Here is a 19,386-nt window from a genome sequence, read left to right on the forward strand (position 1 = left end):
CAGCAGCAGACACGGTGGTGGTCTGGGCTGCTCTGCTGCTCCAGGACGACTCGCTGTTGCCATCCTGAAGGAGGATGTCCTCCCATCAGTTCATGCCATGAAGCTCAAGAGCACCCGGGCAGCAGGACAATGATCCAAATGAAGGTCTCGGAGTGGACCTTAAACAGCTGTTCATCCTGGAAAGACCTCCAACATGTCTGAATTCAAACAATCCTCCAAAGATGAGTCGACCAAAGTTTCTCCACAGTGACGCGAAAGACTCACTGAAGGCATCACAAACACAGCACTGCTGTTTCTGCTGGTGGAACAACCAGTTACCAGGTGTAGGGGCAGTTACTTTTGCACACAGGGCAGGTAGGTTTGATCACTTTGTTCCCTTAATGAATGAAATCATTGGTTTTGTGGTTTCCTTTGTCTAATATCAGATACTTTCCCACAGCTCTGTGCAGAGTTTTAGTCACCAAGACTTGATCAGTTTCTCAGTGTTCCTAATATCTCATTTTTATTCTGAAGCTTCTTTGTATTTTCATATTTCTTTCTAAAGTCGTCTTCTTTCATCCCACTTTAACACACCTCATCTCCTCTGAAGGCCCGCTGAGAGTCCACGAAGGCTGAAAATATAAAGATGAAGGATGGGAGAGCAAACTGAGCGGGGAGCCAAGGACAAACTGTACAGGAACGAGTGTTTGCACGAGAAGGCGAGAGTGACGACCTGCGTTATGAAATCTGGATTTTCAGCAGTAAGAACTATAAATAATGTCCACATGCTCTGCAGAAAAATGTTCCACGTTTCAGTCTCGTTGGTGGAAAATGTGTCATCCTAACATGATCTTGACATGTCGACATAATTCACGGCCACGCTGCAGAGGGAGGACGGAAACAGACGAGCGGCGTTCCAAGTCGAAGGTATTTCAGCTCCACGGCCCAGAACATACAAACCTGCTGCCTTCAGACGGGCCGCGGCCTCCAGTAAATCCCAGCACCCCGCCATTATCTTTCATCCTCAACCAGACACGCAGACATGCAGACACCATCTATTCTGTCCTCACCTGGAGGAGATGTTCAGCTTGAGCTGAGCCTCCCTGAGGAGACGAGAACATTTTCCTAAAACTCTCTCCAGTTTTGAACGTGTTTGAAGCCTCGAGATGGAGCGCTTCGACATCGCCGACACGACGAGCAAGAAACCGAGAGATGTGGCCCCGCCCTGAGTCCTCGTCTGCGTCAAAACGGACATCACGTTTAATTCAGGCCTGAAACTCACGAGGGAAGACTTCACTGAGCTCTGCAGGCTCATCTTCACATAAACCTCCTTCAGTCAGACTTTACAGGTGTCGCCCCCTGCTGGCTGTTACAGTAATGCAGGTTTAAGGCTTGGCTTCCACACCTGTAAGCTGCTGCCATCTTTTCACTTCAGTCTACACCTGACTGCACCTGTCAGCGGTGTGCCATCCTGCTAACGCCAGCGGGTTAAACTTTGCTGTAACCGTTGGACTCTCAGTGGAGTCTCGGAGCTACTTGGACCCTGAAACAGTTCATGAACAGGTGGATTAAAGTAAACCAAGGAATCTATAAGAACGGGTTCGGGATGCCACGCCGGGATTCTCACCACTGCTGTCCTCCCGCCTCGTGCTGCTGCACCGTGTACCCGAACTGAGCTTCTTTAGACCCAGCGAAGATCTTGAAGTTCTTCGTGTCAAAGTTGAAACAGAGCTGAAGATCTGAAAGACAGAAAAAGGTTTGTTTTTATTCACCACCCATTAAAACCAGTCCACAGTGAGTCCTGCAGCCACGTGAGCTGGAAACGGCCCAACAAAGTGAAAGCAGCTGTAACGCAGGCTGCTATCGCTCTCAGAAGCTGTGCTATCAACCTAACATCATCAACCTGCTGACGTAGACGGTATCTCTGCAGTCCAGACTTTATTTACATATCACCAAATCACAGCAACAATCACTTCAAGGTGCTTCATGTTGCAAGGAAAAACCCAACAATCATATGACCCCCTATGAGCAGCACTTTGGAGACAGTGGGAAGGAAAAACTCCCTTTTAACAGGAAGAAACCTCCGGCAGAAAATGGGAAATACTATTTGGTTCTTTACAAACGTACTGTGAAATTTCACACTGCTAAAAATGACTTGTGCTGTACTTAAATTTACTTAATGCGTCATTTGTGTTTCCTTTCCTGTAAAAACCTGACGTGTGTTCCTGCCTTTAAGTGTTTGCAGGTAAACATATAATACTTATATATATATTATATCATAATTATAATACACTGACATTCCTTTTAATCACGGGGGAATTCTGCCTTTAGTCGTGGGCCGTATCTTAAAGTGTTACGGAGCGTTTTATTGTTATTTTAGTTTCGTCTCCCTCTGTCGTCTCTATTTGTTATTTTGTCTTCCTGTTTTATTTTGGTAGTCTCTTCTCTTTGTGTGCCTTTTACTTCCTGACTGTGCCTGTTGCCTGCTCAGACCCCAGCGTGTACATACAGTTGGTCCTGTCCTGTTATTTTGATCTAATCCCATAACTCATCCATGTCATGGTGGATCTGATGTTGGTTGGTTTTGACGTAATCAGCTCTCAACTTTCTCACTGAGAGCGTTTCTGGTTACGGGATCATCTGATTGGCTGATATGTCATTCAGGCTAAAATAACCAGGTTTAAAATGCATACGGCATTCATTCACAACCGTTTGATCTCAGTGTGACCTTTTGACCATTTGCTTTTTGTCCGTATGCTGCTGAAGTATTTCCTGAGCGCTCCGGTTCGCTTCTCCCAGCTGTGGCGCGATTGGAAAACTGGGCACGCTGCTGGGATCGTTGGCCAGCAGTGGTGATGAGTTTGGCTGCTGAGGACAAAAGTGAAAGACGCTGGAAGCCAGAAGAGTCGTGTTTGTTTGCTCGTGGCTGAGAGGAATCTGCTCCTGTTTGAGCTGGGCCAAGAATCCGGGCGGGGATCGATCTGGGTCTGACGGTCGCTGATGTGGACGATCCTCCCGACCTGTGGTCAGTGACAGGTTTTTCTATGTCCGTCCAATAATTGAAGGCAGATTAGAATCCAGATTGAGTATCAGCTGTGAGATTAGTTTTGTTCCTGTTTCCACAGAAATCTCCACTTTTTTTTAGAACAGTTCAAAGACGGGAGCGTTTCATGATCGCTGCTCGACGAGCTGCCAAAGCCCGTCTGTGCCGCTTCCTGCAGCCGGCAGGCAGACGGCCCGGCCTCAGCGCTGACTGCACAACGCTAACTCTTTAGCCACATATGAATCAGCAGAGGTCAGAGGTCACAGCCCCTAACTCTGCAGATTTTAGCACTTCAAACCCCGAGCTCTCCATCACAGCACTCCACACATGAAAAGGACACATGTGGGTGAGCCGAGGCCAGAGAACAGCAGGTGGGCCACATTTCTATCACATGCTGTCCTCCATTAGAGAATCATCTTGTTACAGTGATGCTCTGTGATAAGCAGAGATGGGCAGTAACGCGTTACTTGTAATCTGATTACTTTTTTCAAGTAACGAGTAAAGTAAGGGATTACTATCGCAAAAACGGTAATTAGATTACCGTTACTTTCCCGTAGGAACGCTGCGTTACTGCGTTACTAAAACCGTGATTTTTTTGCGAGAATGTCTCATGACAGTGACATAAGCGAGTGCGACGTTCGTGACAACAGCTGTGTGCAGATCAACAATGGATCATATATCGAGTGCGGAGAGAGTATGAGCGTGCAGCGTTTAAAGCGTGGAAGTACTGACCTTACTTTGAGTTTGATTCCATAAAAAGTGACAAAAACATTAGTGTCCGTTGTGCGTGGGAAGAAAACTTCTGTTTACAGCGAAAAAAAACCCTAAACAAGCACCCAGTAGCTACGACGTAATGGGAAACTCACAGAGAAACTCGCGGATTCTTCCACTGACCGCTGCAGCTCACCTGCACCAGGGTAAACCTCCGCCTAACCCACTCCTGCTTTACAGGTGAAAATAGAGCAACAGGACCGCTAGTCTGTGACTTTATTTATTTTCTGCTGTGTTTTACTTGCATCTATTTGAAAGACTGAGTGTAAAAACAAAAAATATATATATTTTATTTTATGTGCTGGAATGTGCAGAAAATAGGTTTAAATGTTAAACTAATTTCTTCCAGTCAGTGAATGTTGCAGATAATTAAATTTTTGCTTGATGCATAAAGTTAAAAGATTAAAACTAATAAAACAAGTTTTAAAAAGAGACTTTTCCATTTGATTACATTTTGTATGATGGATTATGCAGAAAAAGTAGAATTGGGCTGAAAGATCTATCACTTTATCACCTATTCAGGTTGTAAATCGTGTTTTTAAAAAGTAACTAAGTAACTAAGTAACTAATTACTTTTGAAAATAAGTAATCAGTAAAGTAACGGGATTACTTTTTGGGGGAAGTAATCAGTAATTAGTTACTTTCAAGTAACTTGACCAACACTGGTGATAAGCTTCAGCCTGTAAACATGGCTTTGGGTTTATAATAACTGGATCAGTCGTTGATCCCGACTAAATAAACTGGATCTGTTCAACATGCCGATTGATTGGCCTGAATTATTTAGTGTTTTCTGGGCCGTGTGTTGGCAGCAGCTGGTAGTTCTTTGCATGTCTGCAAACTGTGGTCACAGCGAGCTGGCGGACCCGCAGAGCTGAAACATGACGATGTTCAGTCAGAGAGATGTCGGGTGGACGCTGGAGGAACGCTGCTTTGGTTGAACACAAACTGGGAAGATTTTGCTGTGTTATGTTGTGTGAGGAGCAACTGACAGCAGGACTGTCAGACTAATAAAGGACTCCATGAAGTAACGGTGACAAACATGAGGAATTGGAAAAAGTTGGATTTGTGCATCCTGAGTTCATGAAGGTAAAAACTGTGTTGTTTCACCTGCCAACAAAAATCTGGATGATCCCTGAGTCTCCTGGGAAAATCTTCTGTGGACTGATGAGACAAAAGCTGAACTTTCTGAAAGGTTGATTCCCGTCACATCTGCATCAAACTAACAGCGTTTCATAAAGAGAACGTCACACGGTGGAGGTGTGATGGTCTGGGCTGCTCTGCTGCTTCAGGACGACTCGCTGTAACTGAGGAAACCGTGAGTTCTGCTCTCTACCAGAAAACCCTGAAGGCAGCAGGACAATGATCAGAAACACAGCAGCATGTCCACCTCTGATTGGCTCAAACAACAAAATGAAGTTTTGGAGCAGCCAGTATTAAATGAGCGTTCATGATAGAAAACCCTCCATTGGTCCGAATTCAAACAATCCTCCACAGTGACGTGAAAGACCCACTGAAGGCATCGCAAACACTGGACTGCAGTTCTCACTGCTGAGGCTGGAACAATCAGTTACCAGGTTTAGGGGGCAGTTACTTTTGCACACAGGGCAGGTAGGTTTGATCACTTAATGAATGAAATCGTCATTTAAAAAGTGCACTTTGAGTTTACTCTACAGATATCTCCAAAATACACAAACAGCACCACGAGCTGACCTCACAAACACGTCGCCATCTTAGTCTGAGACGTTCTATCAGACCTTTGTCTCTTTTTAAATATCTTCAAAAACATCACTTTTTCCAGTTTGCTTCAAAGTTTCTGCTTACATAAGACGACACGTATCAAAGATCATGCTGATCATCATCCAGAGCAGGCCGAGCTGCTCCCAGAGCTGGCTGCGCCGTTAATACCTCTGCTTTCTTTAGTTATATAAAAGTTTCAGGCTGTTCTGTGCCTGAAGCAGACAAAATCACAGCAGCACGCTGCATGTCTGTGGTTTCTGTAAAACGCCAAAACCAGCAGAAACACGAGAAGCTTTTCAACTTTCAGTTTGTTTGGTTACTGTGGCTGGAGGTGGGTGTAGAGCAATGCTCCCTCTAAGCTGCGCGCGTGCGCAATTGCGCACTGCTGGCACGTCTCTGCGCACAGAAAAAAATCTAACCTGCACTGAAATTAAAATTAAACTTTAACAATCCTGTTCTGCAGTGTTAGTCAGTGACTGGCTGCTCCCGTATGGGATCAGAACGATGCCGCCTTATCCCGTAGTCCAGCCAATGATGCGATTCACATTCGTATATACGCAGCTAATCAGTGTGGTTGGCAGGCTATGACAGCGTCCTTATGTGCGACACCGGAGTTTTAGCAAAGCGGCTGATGTGGAGTGAAGCCACGTTAATGACAACGTGTACAACCATTGGAGATGTGAGCAGGACAGACGAACAACTGACGGGAAAAGTGTGGACTTTACACCAGTTTTTAAATTGTGTTGATCGGCCACGTAAAACCAGAGTTATGATAAAATATCTGCAATGTTTGGTTTTCTTCCTGAATACTGTCGTTGTTTATATTTACTGCGGGAAGAAACGGTAAAAACGGCGTTTTATAAGGAAAACGCTCGAAAGCCTGTGAGCAAAAACAACACCAAACCCCTCCCCTCTCTCTTTCCTATTCGTCCAAAAAAGTACCATGTCGACCAATCAAACAACGATATGGCAACGTGGCGTCTAGTTGTTAAGAAACGGGGGGAAGTTTTAGGAGTGACGGCGTGTTTGAGATGTGAGAGATTTGCGACATTTAGCGCAAATCTTGTGTAGTTAGTGTGTAGTTAGTGTGTAGTGTAGTCAGTAGTTTTGTTGTGTGTGTCAGAACAATGAGGCGACTGCTGAGTGTTACAGGTGTTACAGCAGTGATACATCTGCTGTTGTCAGGCCTGCAGGTATCAGGCTGTTGTTCTCCTTCATCTCATAGTGGACAGAAATTATTTTTGGAGCGGCACAAATAATTTGTGTGGCATCAGATTTGATGCAGAACAGCTGATTGTTCTGTAAATAGTTTGAAATGTTTATTTAAAAAACGTCTTGGCTGCATTTTTAGGTAAACAGCTGCAAAACACTTTGTTTGCAAAACTCAGTTACTTTTTTGAAGAAGTAACTATATAATTAATTGCCCAACATTGGTCATTATTTACTGTATTTTGCAGACAGAGAGTTACAGACTCTCTCCCAGACCACAGACTCACAATACAAGTCAGAGCTTTATTGGAGTTCAAGTTATTTTTACTTCCAACAGTGTTAACATGCTACAGGTCATGAACAAGACTTTTTAATTTTCATTGTAAGTGGGCTAAAGCAGTTAATTAAAACTAGTCTAACATACATGTAAATGCTGTAATTTGATTACTTTAATAAACATGTAACTTGGATGGATTGGATGCTGGCGTGACCACAGTGCACACGTCTGATGTCGCTCACAGTGTCCAAGGGGACGCTCAGGGAGTTTGTGTGTTCGCTCAGACACGTGAAATATTAGAACACTGGTGTAGAGACAGCTCTGAGCAGCAGGTTAATCGGTTTGCAGATGAGGTGAAATCAGATTCAAACAGCACAGGAACGAGTTCTCAGAGCACCTGTCGAGGAGGGTGTGGTAACTAATGACTTCCTGTTTGGTGCAACCAACCACAAACTGAGGAGCAGCAACAACAGCGAGCGTAACGATCTGCCTAAAAGCCACGGCGTGCTGTCAAATCGTTTTATCCTCTGACATCCTGCAGAAAACCTCATCGCCCTGCAGACCGCCGAACCTCCGGGGACAACATCCTGATCCTCCAGCCATCACACCAAACTGCACTAATGCAATAAAGAGAGGAGAGGGACGGCTTCAGTGTGAGGAAACACAGTTTAAACAGAAGAAATCAGGAAAAATGGTTCCTGCGACCGTCCGCTGGGACTGAGGCGGGCCAGTCTGTAATCCTACACCGCAGTGCTGCAGAGGATGGAGACATCAGCAGCGCCAACACGGCCTCGCATGCTTTCCAACAGATATCACAAAATCAAATGATGTTCCTGTTATTTCCTGTTTTATTTTGAAGTTACTCCGTTTACATCTTACTGCGCTCAGCTTCCTGCCTTTGTTGTTTTCCCACACAGGTGGTCAGGTGATCGCTCTGCACAGCAGGGGTGCTGCTTCCTGCTCGCTCAGTTTTCTTTTCCTACTTTGTACGTTTGTTTCCTCGCACTCCTGCTTTCCCTGATGGACCGCCCAGCCTGGACTGAAACACCTGGGTTTCATTTGGGTCTTTTACCTGGGAATTCTTGCCTTGTAGTACCATCAGGTCATTTTTTTACCATGATAAATAAGCATGGCACCTTTTTAATGGATTTTGGAATATTCCAGTTTAGTCTGAAAGTTGTTGGTGAAGCTTCAGCGCTCCCTGTCTTCACCAAGTTAAATGCAAAACCAACATAAACCTCTTGAACATCTTCTCTGAGGCCTCGATCTTTAAAGACTCTGCAGTTCCTCTGACGTCCAGCAGAGGCAGCAGTGAGTCAGTCTCCATAGACTTCCATGTTAACCCTCTCAGGCTCAAATTAAGTTTTTTGTTGCTAATGCACAACCAAGTCCTGCAGTGGTACTTCTGAGTAAAAAAAACTCATAAAATATGTATGTGGGGTAATCAGGTTGTTAGTTCTTAACTGTTGCAAATCTGCAACGTCTGCCTGCAGAGGGCTAAAACGTTACAGCAGAAATAAACATGTTTGCAGCCTGACACACAAACTTCACACCAACTCTATTAAAGTTTGAAGTTCGCATTAAGGAGCTTGAGCCAGAAACCACAGTCGGCCGGCTACATCCACTTTTGCACACTGCTCTCCACACACCTGAGTGTCTGAAGCAGCCATTACTCCAATTTAAAATCTTCCTTCTCATCTGGGAACTCTCTGCTGCGCCTCAGCAGCAAAACACAAGCCTGCCTTCGGAGAGCTGCATGTGACGTCCTTGTTTTGCCTCATCTGCGCATGCGGGTCTCTTCGGGACCGCAGAAGGCTTCATGTTAAACTAATCTGAACACCTGCACTAAACAAAAAGGATCTGTGTGCACTCATGCTCATGAAGGCTCACTGCGTCTCGAAAATGTTAGAAAGTCTCACAGAGGCTGATAAATGTCAGGATCTAAGAATTTTTAACAAACCAGAGCGAAATGAATTTTGGGTAGAGAAAGAAAAGTCCAGATGTTGAAGGAGCTGCAGCCCGTCTGCAGTTTCAAAGAGGAAACAGTCCACGTCCAAAAGCTTTCTGTCCAGATTTTGGACCTGGACTCAAAGTCCTCATCTTGCTGGTGGACCATCAGCAGCACCTGTCTGATGTGACCTCTCTGACCTGCTCTGTGTTACCTGTTGCATCGCTCACCTGGCAGGAAGCTGTAGGTCCACAGCAGCAGAAGGTGGTGATAATCCATGAGTGCGTCTGAGAGAGAACTGAAATAAACAGAGCGTGAGTGAGTGAGTGAGTCCCGGCTCTGCTGCTCTGATGTGTGAAGAAGAGAGGAGGAGGAGGAGTAAATGCACCTCCTCCTGCCTCATGTGTCTGATTTTTTAAAGAGCCTCTTAAAGGTCACTTTTTCTTTTCACAGCAGGAGCTTTAATGTCTCAGTCGCTGCACAAACAGGAAATGCCTCCATGTGAGTCTGTGATTCCACACGGTGCTGAAGCCCAGATGTGAACATCTGCCCAAAACTCCCCGGGAGCACCGGGATAATGGATAAACAGTCAGGAAGTGCATCCAACCACAGTGCTGTGCAGTTTTAAATACATCTGTAAGTACACGTGTCCATAAGCGCACTTGATCATTTTTAATTGTTTTGTTTCAAACCTGCTAACAAAAAGAGCTACACAAAACCTGCAGTTCCTCTCACGTCCACTTGAGGCTCCAAAAACTGTATATAAAAGATGGACATAGTCACCATGACGTCGCCTGTTGGTTTTGGACGTAACGTAATTTTAGGATTGTGAGCGTGACCGTGTTACGTATTTGTTTGTTTTTTGTTCGTTTGTCCGGGTTTTGGAGCCAGAAGTGACCACGAGTGGGATAAAAGTGATACGGTATCAGCTAATACTGCAAACTTTACGCATTAATGCGATTTAAACATGCGAGTAATACAAACATCCTCCTTCGTTCAGGGAGAAATTAAGCGGTTTGTGTATCAGGATGTAAACATGTTTGTTCCTGCTTGCTCGCAGGGGGCCATGTGATTGTTGAGTTTCCTCTGTATGTGTTATTGTAGGGTCTACCTTACAACACAAAGCGCCTTGAGGTGATGTTGTTGGGATTTGACGCTGAATAAATAAAATTGAAGTTTGAGGAATTATTCATCTGGCCCGTGACAGGAAGTTTACTTCCACATGTTGAACCTGAAGCTGAGCTTATTGTCCTTGGAAGGGACGAAACTCCACAGTGTGACTGTGTCAGCACACTTTCCACTCTGTTAATCATACACGCTCACACTCACAAACGTTCCCTCCCCGTCAATAAAAAGATGCTGGCGTGCAGCGAGCTGGACGGCGGCGTGCTGCTGTCACTCTGTCTGGAAAAACAAGTGGAAACTGGGAGTGAAAGCAGCAGAATTAAAGCGAAACAGATGGAAGAGCAGCCGAGGGTCGGTCAGTGAGCGCGGCTCCCTGCGTGACACTGATTATGTCCTGGTTCACTTTCACTCAGCCTCTGTTAGTTTCAGCTCTCGCTGCAGGAAAAGCAAACAAAGCTTATATTTATATTTCCCTGAGGATCGTACAATTATTTCTATCACACAGCAGGAATCAAATATGAGGTGAAAGATGGAGAATTTTCAGTTCTTTTTGCGTTAGTGTCCTGCAGTGTTTTTATTTTTTTATAACCCATCATAATTTATGTGACATGAGGTGGCAGAGAGGAAGATTTTAAGCTTTCAGCTCAGGTAGAGGTGGATGTCTGATACAAAAAGTGTCTCTTTAACCGTGCCCCGGTCCACACGCATTTCCTAAAATCACCTGAACATCCACACTGAAACCGAGCCGGCCTGAGAGCGATTCTTTCCTGGGGCATTCAGACGGTTCATGTCGGAGCCCCCGTGAGCCCGCGGGCTGCAGTTACACCCTGAGCTGCACATTGAAAGCTGCAGAGGCCAAGAGTGAAGAAGAGGGCTCATCCAGTGCAGGAAATGGTTGGAAGCACATGAATCAGAAAAACGGTCGTTATATCAGATATCAGACACCAACATACTGTTTTCAGGGTTCTGAGTCTCAGTGACAGAGACCTGCAGCCTGCCACATGTCTGTCAGAAAGACTCGTTTCTGGGTAAAACAGTCTGCTGGACAGTTGTCATGTTGTGTTTGTGTCCTCTGTTATGGACGTGTTGTACAAAGTTGTATTTTTCCAGCACTTAGCTGAGCTTACTGGGTGTCAGGAAATTAAAGAGCTCAGTTTAAAGGCTCGGTGGCAGAGTTATGAGTCTGCTCTGTGGTTATTTCTGTGGATGAAATGATCTCAGAGCGCTTTGTCTTCTTGGCTGTGGTGTTTTCAGTCTGTATTTGTCACCCTGCTGGTGGTTCTTGTGTCAGAGCTTCATGTTAATTCTGGTCTGTTTTGACGTCTCTGGTTACACTTGCGTCCCCGTCTGTGGTTTTCTGCTTTCCTATGAGCGCGCCCGGATCATGAATCAAACACCTGCTTGAATGTTTGATGCACCTTCACCAACCTGTTTTTGATCATCAGGTTTTTCTCTCTTCAGTAATCAGACAGGAATGTGTACTTACAGAGAATACTTTGAAACGGAGATCAGTGTACCTTACTGAATGCTAACCATCACAGTTCAACTTCACTAAAAGCTCTTAAGCATCTTACATTAAATGGAAAACAGTGCATCCAGTAAGTATGTTGGTTTTTTTTGTTTATTAATTAGAATAAAATGATAGATTTTGTTCCAGTAGAATAAAGAAGTCTGTATTTTAACAGTCTAATTCCAGACCAACTTGGTCATGATTGGCTCCTCTCACTGAAATTTACTGACAGCCATCCAATCAGGTCAGACTGCAGCTTTAGCAAAATAAGTCCTACCTGACATCGGGGGGGAAATGGAAGAAGGTTAACACTGTGATCTGACTCCATGGAGCAGACATGACGATTGTCAATCAGCTGTTCTCACATGTGATGAAGGTGCTGGGAGTGTTGGGCCCTCCTCAGGTCACAGGTGAGACCATCTCTTGATCCACACAAGAGCTGCAGTGGATGGTGCTGTAACAGCTGCACACTCGCCTCCTCTCATTGCTCAGGTGCATTTAACACAATGTCATGACATTCAGATTTAGTGTAGATGTAGGTGGGTGTAAAACAGGAAACTAACTTTATTAAAGGCAAAGAAAAGTCCAGAACACACAAAGTCCACAAGGAGGAAATTAAAAAACAGACGTCCAGCAAGAGAACTGTGACCTGATTGTAAACACGTGGAGACAAAGAACAGAAGGAAGACGGCACAGGACTAATGAGGGGGGACACAGGTGATCACACAAGGGAAGTCACAATAAATGCAGAACAACAGTGACAAGTAACTATCAAAATAAAACAGGAAGTGAGAACCATAACTAAACTGGTGAACAGACACATGGATGAACTTAACCTGAGGGAGCTGACACAGAAGGATGGAACAGGAAACACCGAGGAAACGCTGATGTGGAACCTCGGCCTCCGTGGAACCTCGGCCTCCGTGGAACCGGCAATCTATGGAGACCACGCATGATTTATATGTAAGTTACAGTTTTTCTCAGTCGCTTTGGTGCTTTTCTCAGATCAGAATGAAAACTCTCAAAGCCATTAGTGCAACCTCCACAACATTTAGTCATTTGTGCACATCATAGTGTCTCCTTCCTCTGAACTGCAAATGCTCTTGGACATGTATCAGTTGCTTTCAAACAATTCTCTGCCGTCGACAACATTATCATGTCAGTCAAAATGAACTCTACTTTTAAATGCTGAACAGTCGTTCCCAATAAAACTAATAGTCGTCATTTCATTGTTTGAGTCATTACATACAAAACTGGGGAATTAGTTTTCAAATTCTGTCAAGCAAATTTGATACCTTTTCTCCTGGAAATGTCCCCAAAATTGAACAATTTCTCTCAGGTGAACTTCAGCTTTCACTGACGAGGAGGTGTGTGATGTATTAGTTGTAACCAATGACAGGCCACTTGTTCACAGCCACTCATGGATCAATCCCATGAACCCTCAATTGGCAAGCATATATGAACCGAGCAGGACGTGGTGTGCACCATTTCTACAATTCTGTGACACAGAAATGGGAGGTCAGCATCGTGGAAGAGGGTGAGGATGGGGGGGACAAAACAGGGGAAGAGGGAGAAGACGCCAAACACATACGCAGATCCCTGATGAAAGTAGGGCAACACTTGTTGACCATGTTGTCAATCACGGCCTCACAATGGATGAGGCTGGTCGGAGGGTGCGACCAAATGTTGGAAGAACCACTGTGAACTCAATCATTCAAACATTTCGTAGGGAGAACAGGTATGTATAGTACTGGACAGTAATCCAACATCTCATGTTATCTCATGTTTGGTGTACATTACTGTAAATGTACTGTAATCTGCACCACAAAGGACTGAAAGTCAACCTCGCAGAGGTGGAAGAGGGCCCCTTTTTACCTGCAGCAAGAGGAAGCCATTTGTGCAACGGTGACTGCAAACAATGCAAGAAAGTTGAAACAAATTCAAAGCGCTGTCATAGAGGATAACGATGTGTTTGGCAATATTGGATCTGTGTCAACTGCAACAATTGACAGCGTGCTCAAGAGAAAAGAAATGTGCACGAAACAGTTACTGTGCCTTATATTAATCTCATATTAATCCAAACTGCCATACAATCATATAGAAGTACTGTTAAGTGGACACAGTCCTGAATAATAAATGCGCTGCAATAGGTGTCCTTCAGTCGTGTTTGCCTGTAGAGCAGGAGATAAGAGGAAGCATCTTGTAGTGGAAAGTTACTGAAATGCTGTTGTTTAGACTAGAATAAGGTGCCCGGTAATAAAACTGTCAGGTGCCCATCACCATTTTGAGATCCGCAGCAACGCAGGACGCATCTCCCTTCTAGAAGTATTGTGAAAGTGAAATAAAGTGTTAAATGGTCTATGAGCCGTGTTTTGTCTTCCATCGGATGCCTCTGAGGAATCAAAAGAACTCGATGAAGTGTGATATTTACACATTTGAACCCATCAGTGAAAGAGTGAAGGAGATCCGTCACCAGTATGTACGGGTAAAACATGTCTTCTATCTGTACTCTAATGTTCAGCACTGTAATCTGTTTTACTCTGTGTAGTTTCATGCAGTAGAATAGCAATTCTGTGTATATACTCACAGAACATACAAAATGCATTATGTTACACAGGAAACGTTCTTACATTTCTCTCTCTAAAGTGTGGAGCTGGAAGCCAGAGAACCACTGCACACATTCATATACGTTGTTGAGGTGGTTTCAGTCTGGCCAAAGGCAGAAGGCGTGGAAGAAATCGCATTGGACAGAGCGCAACCACTGATGTCCCAGGCCGTTTTGCAGTTTGCACCAAATGTTTTGAGAAATACACAAACTGCTGTGCAAATGTTAATAGTGATGTGAGAAAAGCACCAAAGTGACTGAGAAAACTGTAATAAACAAATAAAACTTAAACACCGTGTATGTGTGAAGATGGCTGGTGCAACAAAACATGGAGGTGGACACAGCGGTGCAGAGCAGTCGGCGGCATTTCCAGAACACTTTCCTCGAACATCTCTGATTGGATAAAAGTTTTATGGTAGAAAGGTTGAAAGTATATTTATAGATAGATAGATAGTATTGTAAATCCCATTGTCCTTCTCTCACCCCAACCAATCACAGCAGATGGCCCCGCCCCTCCCTGGGCCTGGTTCTGCTGGAGGTTTCTTCCTGTTAAAAGGGAGTTTTTCCTTCCCACTGTCACCAAAGTGCTTACTCATAGGGGTCATATGATTGTTGGGTTTTTCTCTGTATGTATATTTTTAGGGTCGACCGTACAATATAAAGCACCTTGAGGCGACTGTTGTTGTGATTTGGCGCTGTATGAATAACACTGAATTGAACTAAAATATGAACAAAATGAATGCAGTTCTGTAAAGCCCTATATGTGAGCACACACTAATACAAAAACAAATCTCACTGCAAAAAACAACCAGTGACAATATTCAATTACAATATTATATATAAAACATGAAAGTCTTAGTCTCAAAATTAAGAAAATGCTATTTTCATTCAGCTTTCATGCTGGATTGAGAAAATATGACAAGTTTTATCTGACAAACGAAAATATCAGTAGATAGTCTGATCTGAACAGAACTTATATCTTTCAGTTTCCATATGGCACACTAATTATAACAGAGAAATTAGCCAAGACTCAGACATTTTGTAATGTATCTGTCCCAAACTACTGATTCGTAAGACCAGTGAAAATATCAGGATTTTATCTTTCTGAGACATTTTAATGTGGCCTGAAAGTCAGTTGGACAGTCCTTCTTTTATTAAAATAAATAAATGTAAAAAATCATTATGTTCAAACTTTGTACCATAAAATCTGCATGTAAATCGTCCCGTGTTGACCTGTGATGGAACGACCCTGTTAGTAATATCTCATCATTATCACGTCGACTGCTGTAACAGAAGAAGAGCGGTCCAGTGTCTCGGTGTACTTTTGTAACCCAGGGTGCTCCTGATACTCCTTCTGTGGGCTCCTTAAACAGTGCTGGCTGCTGGTTGGAGGCCCGGCTGCTCTGCATTAAGATTCAAGGCAGCGTTCCCGACAATCTGCCAATTTTGATAAACGGCTCAACATTTTCTCCAAATCCAGGACGGCTGAAGTCTACCCTCTCTTCCAGAGGGGATGAATCCGAAATGCTGACGATCTGACTGTTTTTGGTTTTTGTCAGAGATGAAAGTGAAAAGTAGGGAAATTTTGGAAATATATCCTTTTTGTAGCTCAAGAAGGAAAGACGCTGAATTCAGGGAATGCAGTTAATAATAATAATAATAATAATAATAATAACAATAATAATAATAATAATAACACCAACTTTATTTATAAAGCGCTTTCAAACAAAGTGCTGTACAACTATTTGAAACTAAAAAGATAAATAAAATAAAAGCGATACGGGTTAGACATTAAACTGTCATTATGTTGTTGTTATTATTATCTTACTATGTAGATTATAAATTAAAATAACACTGCAATTAAAACTGCTGAAACAGAATCAGAAACATGTCTGAGAGATAAGGACCCCCTTATCCCTTCCTCCACCCACGACCAGTTCTAGGTTCCCTCCTGCACGCCCCACCACTCTAAAAATCCTATTAACGGCCCTGCAAAGGCCAGGACGTGGACAGAGAGCAGCTTCCCACGCGAAAGGCCAATTTCTAACGTTTTCATGGTCGTGGTTTTACGCTGTCAGCCGTGGTTAACGTCAGGGAAAGACTGTGGTCCGATTTAATCCAGAAGAATGGGACTTTATCAGCATTTAGACAAAACCGCCTTCTTTCCATAACTTTACTTAAAGTTCTTTCATTTCCTAACCGCAGATCAGATTGTGGAATATGAATCGTGGCCTCGGGCGTGCAAACATCTCTCTGACTTTTACCCAGCGGCTCCTTTTACTGCCTCGGTGTAACCGTGAGAACAGCGACTCTGCTGCTCCTCTGGGGAACATCAGCGATGTGATGAAGCAGGTCTGAGTGCTGCTGCTTCTGATCTTAATAAAGTGAAGTGCTGTAAAACACTGAAGCTACAGCCGCTCTCCAATAAACCAATGCCATGCTGGATTTTCAAGAAAATATCCTGCACATGCACATCTTTAGGCAGGAATATTTCAGCTCAACATTTAAAGGAGAGAGTCACTCAATCATTTAATGTTGCTTTCGTTGCCGGGAGAGTTGCCCGGACCTGGTTTACGGTTACAGACGCCGTTAACTGTTCCCAGATGGCCCGCAGAGGTTCAGGTCCAGCCCGGGATCGGGACAGGCGCACAGCGTTAAAGGGCTTTTCCACAAACAGGTGAAGCTCTCACAGCGGCGCAGAGCTTCAGCTTAACCTGGATATCTTTTTCTTATCTGGCTTCGCTCACCCTAAAATCATCGGTGAGGCTGAGACGTCTCATGGGGTGCTTATCAGCTCGATAAATTAACCCCGGGTTTCCCACTCTGTGTGTGTGTGTGTGTGTGTGTGTGTGTGTGTGTGTGTGTGTGTGTGATAAGATGAAGTGTTTTTAGCTGAAAACTGCTACATGGATAACGTCTATTTAAAGCCTGAAAACACAAATCTGTCAGGGGACAGAGGTCCAGCTCATCATCGTGCATTCCTTTACAGTAAAGTGTAGATGTGTGTGCAAGACCATTTTACCCAGCTGACGTGTCTGACAGCAAATACAGAGCAAATTAATATTTTATAATAAGTCAACAAATACGAGGCTTAGGCGCCCTGGTTTGCATTATATCACTGTGTGAGCTCAGTGCGGCTCCAGCATGAGTCTGTAATCTTTTCCAGAGACGAGCTTTCTGAAATTTCCATCGCTGCTCATCGCTGAGCAGAGACGAGTGTCTGCTGCCTCCTAGTGGAGAAATCAGGGGACAAGCTGAGACGTTGTCCGGTCCATACATGACCTCAGCAGAAATGTGCCCTAATTTATAATGAATTACTCCAGGGATGTGTTCATATGGCGTTATTTTTGTGCCACTATTCTGAGCGCACGTAAAAAAAATTTGAGCGCACGTAAAACAAAAGTCTGCAGGTGCAAGTGTTGCATTTTGAGGAGAAATTTATTTTGAGCAAAGAAAAGCTAAATCTGACTGAACAAAATTCATTGCTGTGTGCAAAAACTGTATTTCAGTGTTTGCTATGTGTTTTGTGGCACAAATATAACGGTGTAGAGAAAGAGTTGAACGGCACGGGCAGAAATGTTGAGAGCGCGAGCAACATGTTGCGAGCGAGCGCAAATGCAAAAACTGAGTGAGAGGGGCTGCTGTTGTGTGTGTGTGTGTGTGTGTGTGTGTGTGTGTGTGTGTGTGTGTGTGTGGCAAAGTGTTTCTGCGCGGTGTACCAGGGGCACGAAGAAAAGTTGTCGTACCATAGGCACGAGGAGTGTGTGTGTGTGTGTGTGTGTGTGTGTGTGTGTGTGTGGATAATAGCAAACACGGAAATACAGTTTTTGCACGCAGCAATGAATTTTGTTCATTTAAATTCAGCTTTTCTTCGCTCAAAATAAATTTCTCCTCAAAATGCAACACTTGCACCTGCAATTTTTTTACGTGCGCTCAGAATAGTGGCACAAAAATAACGCCATATGTTCATGGGCTCATACACAGGTGTGCAAAAGTCGAACCCCTTCACTCCAGGAGAGTGACGTGTTAATAACAGAAGGATACCCGAAGTTCAGCATCTTTCATTTACAGTCAGCGACTCCTTCAGTTAAATATGAAAAGATTTCATTCAAGTCCATCATGGGCAGAAACTAGCAGCTAGTTAACAGTGAAGGTCTAAACTAAACTAACCTTCACCCCTTTAAGTTCAATATCATTGCTAAATTAGTTTAACACTAAATGATCTACTCATGAGTGAGTGAAGCCTCAAAAGCTGACTTAACAACTGAAGCTCCTTTTAATTCTGCTAGTTAGGCTCAAAATGGTTAACTAACTCATTAATTAGGCAGAACCAAAGTATCCACTAGTTACGAGTTTTGACTTTAAAGGTGAGATTTTAGTTCATTACAGCAAAAAAATCCAAGTAGGTAACTAGTAAAGGTAAAAATGATGAGCAACGAACTAGTTAAGCTCTTTTTTCACTTACCGGTAAAGTAGCAAGAAAAGTAAGGCTCAAAGTGTGCAGTTCACTGGAAAGGCCACTAGTTAATTAGTGAAGATCCCTAAGCTGATTAACTTGTTACTCTTTTAGTTTGATCTTTGAGATTACATACTACTTAACCTACAGTTAACTAGTATCTTTAGTACAACTTTGAGACAAATTGTGACTTTGCTCCCTAACTTGTCAAAATGCAGATCAGCTAACTGTGAAGGCAGCTATGTTAATTAGTGAGATGTTTACTAGTGAGACCCAGATGTCCACTTGTTGCGCTCGCACATATGAAATCTGTCCCAGGGTGTTTTCCCCGTCCTTTGCTCCGTTTTGCGATTTTGTTGAACTGGTTGAAGAAAGAAATCGTCCTGTGTCTGCAGCACGTTTCCCACATTTAAAATGTTGTGCGAGCGTGCAAAGACATTTGGACCATCTATGCTCCGCATTGCTCTCTATCAAAGCTGAAATGGCCAATCAGACGTGCAGCATGTTTCTCCTCCTGACCGCTCGCAGCTGCATGTGTGCCACATCTGCAGCTGACATAGAATCAGCGCATGCTTGAAACCAGAGCAGGAAACTCCCACCAGGAACAGGGTTTTTCATACTTTGTACCATCTAGACATTTACTTTTTAGTGAAGCTCAGAGAACATTGATGAACCTGTTTGGTGCACAGCGCCACCTGCAGGTACCGTCACTAACCCTTTGGGGTA

The 19,386-nt window shown here is 43.8% G+C and overlaps 1 protein-coding gene across 1 annotated transcript in view; it reads right to left on the reverse strand.

Moving 5' to 3' along the window:
* Positions 1-9,289, reverse strand: part of itga11b (integrin, alpha 11b) — a 36,894-nt gene extending 27,605 nt beyond the window's left edge. Inside the window, exons 1-2 of the mRNA XM_084936622.1 lie at positions 9,195-9,289; positions 1,607-1,718 (exon numbers count right to left, since the gene is read on the reverse strand). Coding sequence (XP_084792748.1) covers positions 1,607-1,718; positions 9,195-9,243 — 161 coding nt within the window. The 5' untranslated portion in view covers positions 9,244-9,289. The remainder of the gene's footprint in view (positions 1-1,606; positions 1,719-9,194) is intronic.
* Between the last annotated feature and the right edge of the window lie 10,097 nt (positions 9,290-19,386).

The sequence above is a fragment of the Perissodus microlepis genome, chromosome 7, assembly GCF_051167445.1.
Source record: "Perissodus microlepis isolate ML-2025 ecotype Zambia chromosome 7, ASM5116744v1, whole genome shotgun sequence".
Classification (NCBI taxonomy): Eukaryota; Metazoa; Chordata; class Actinopteri; order Cichliformes; family Cichlidae; genus Perissodus; species Perissodus microlepis.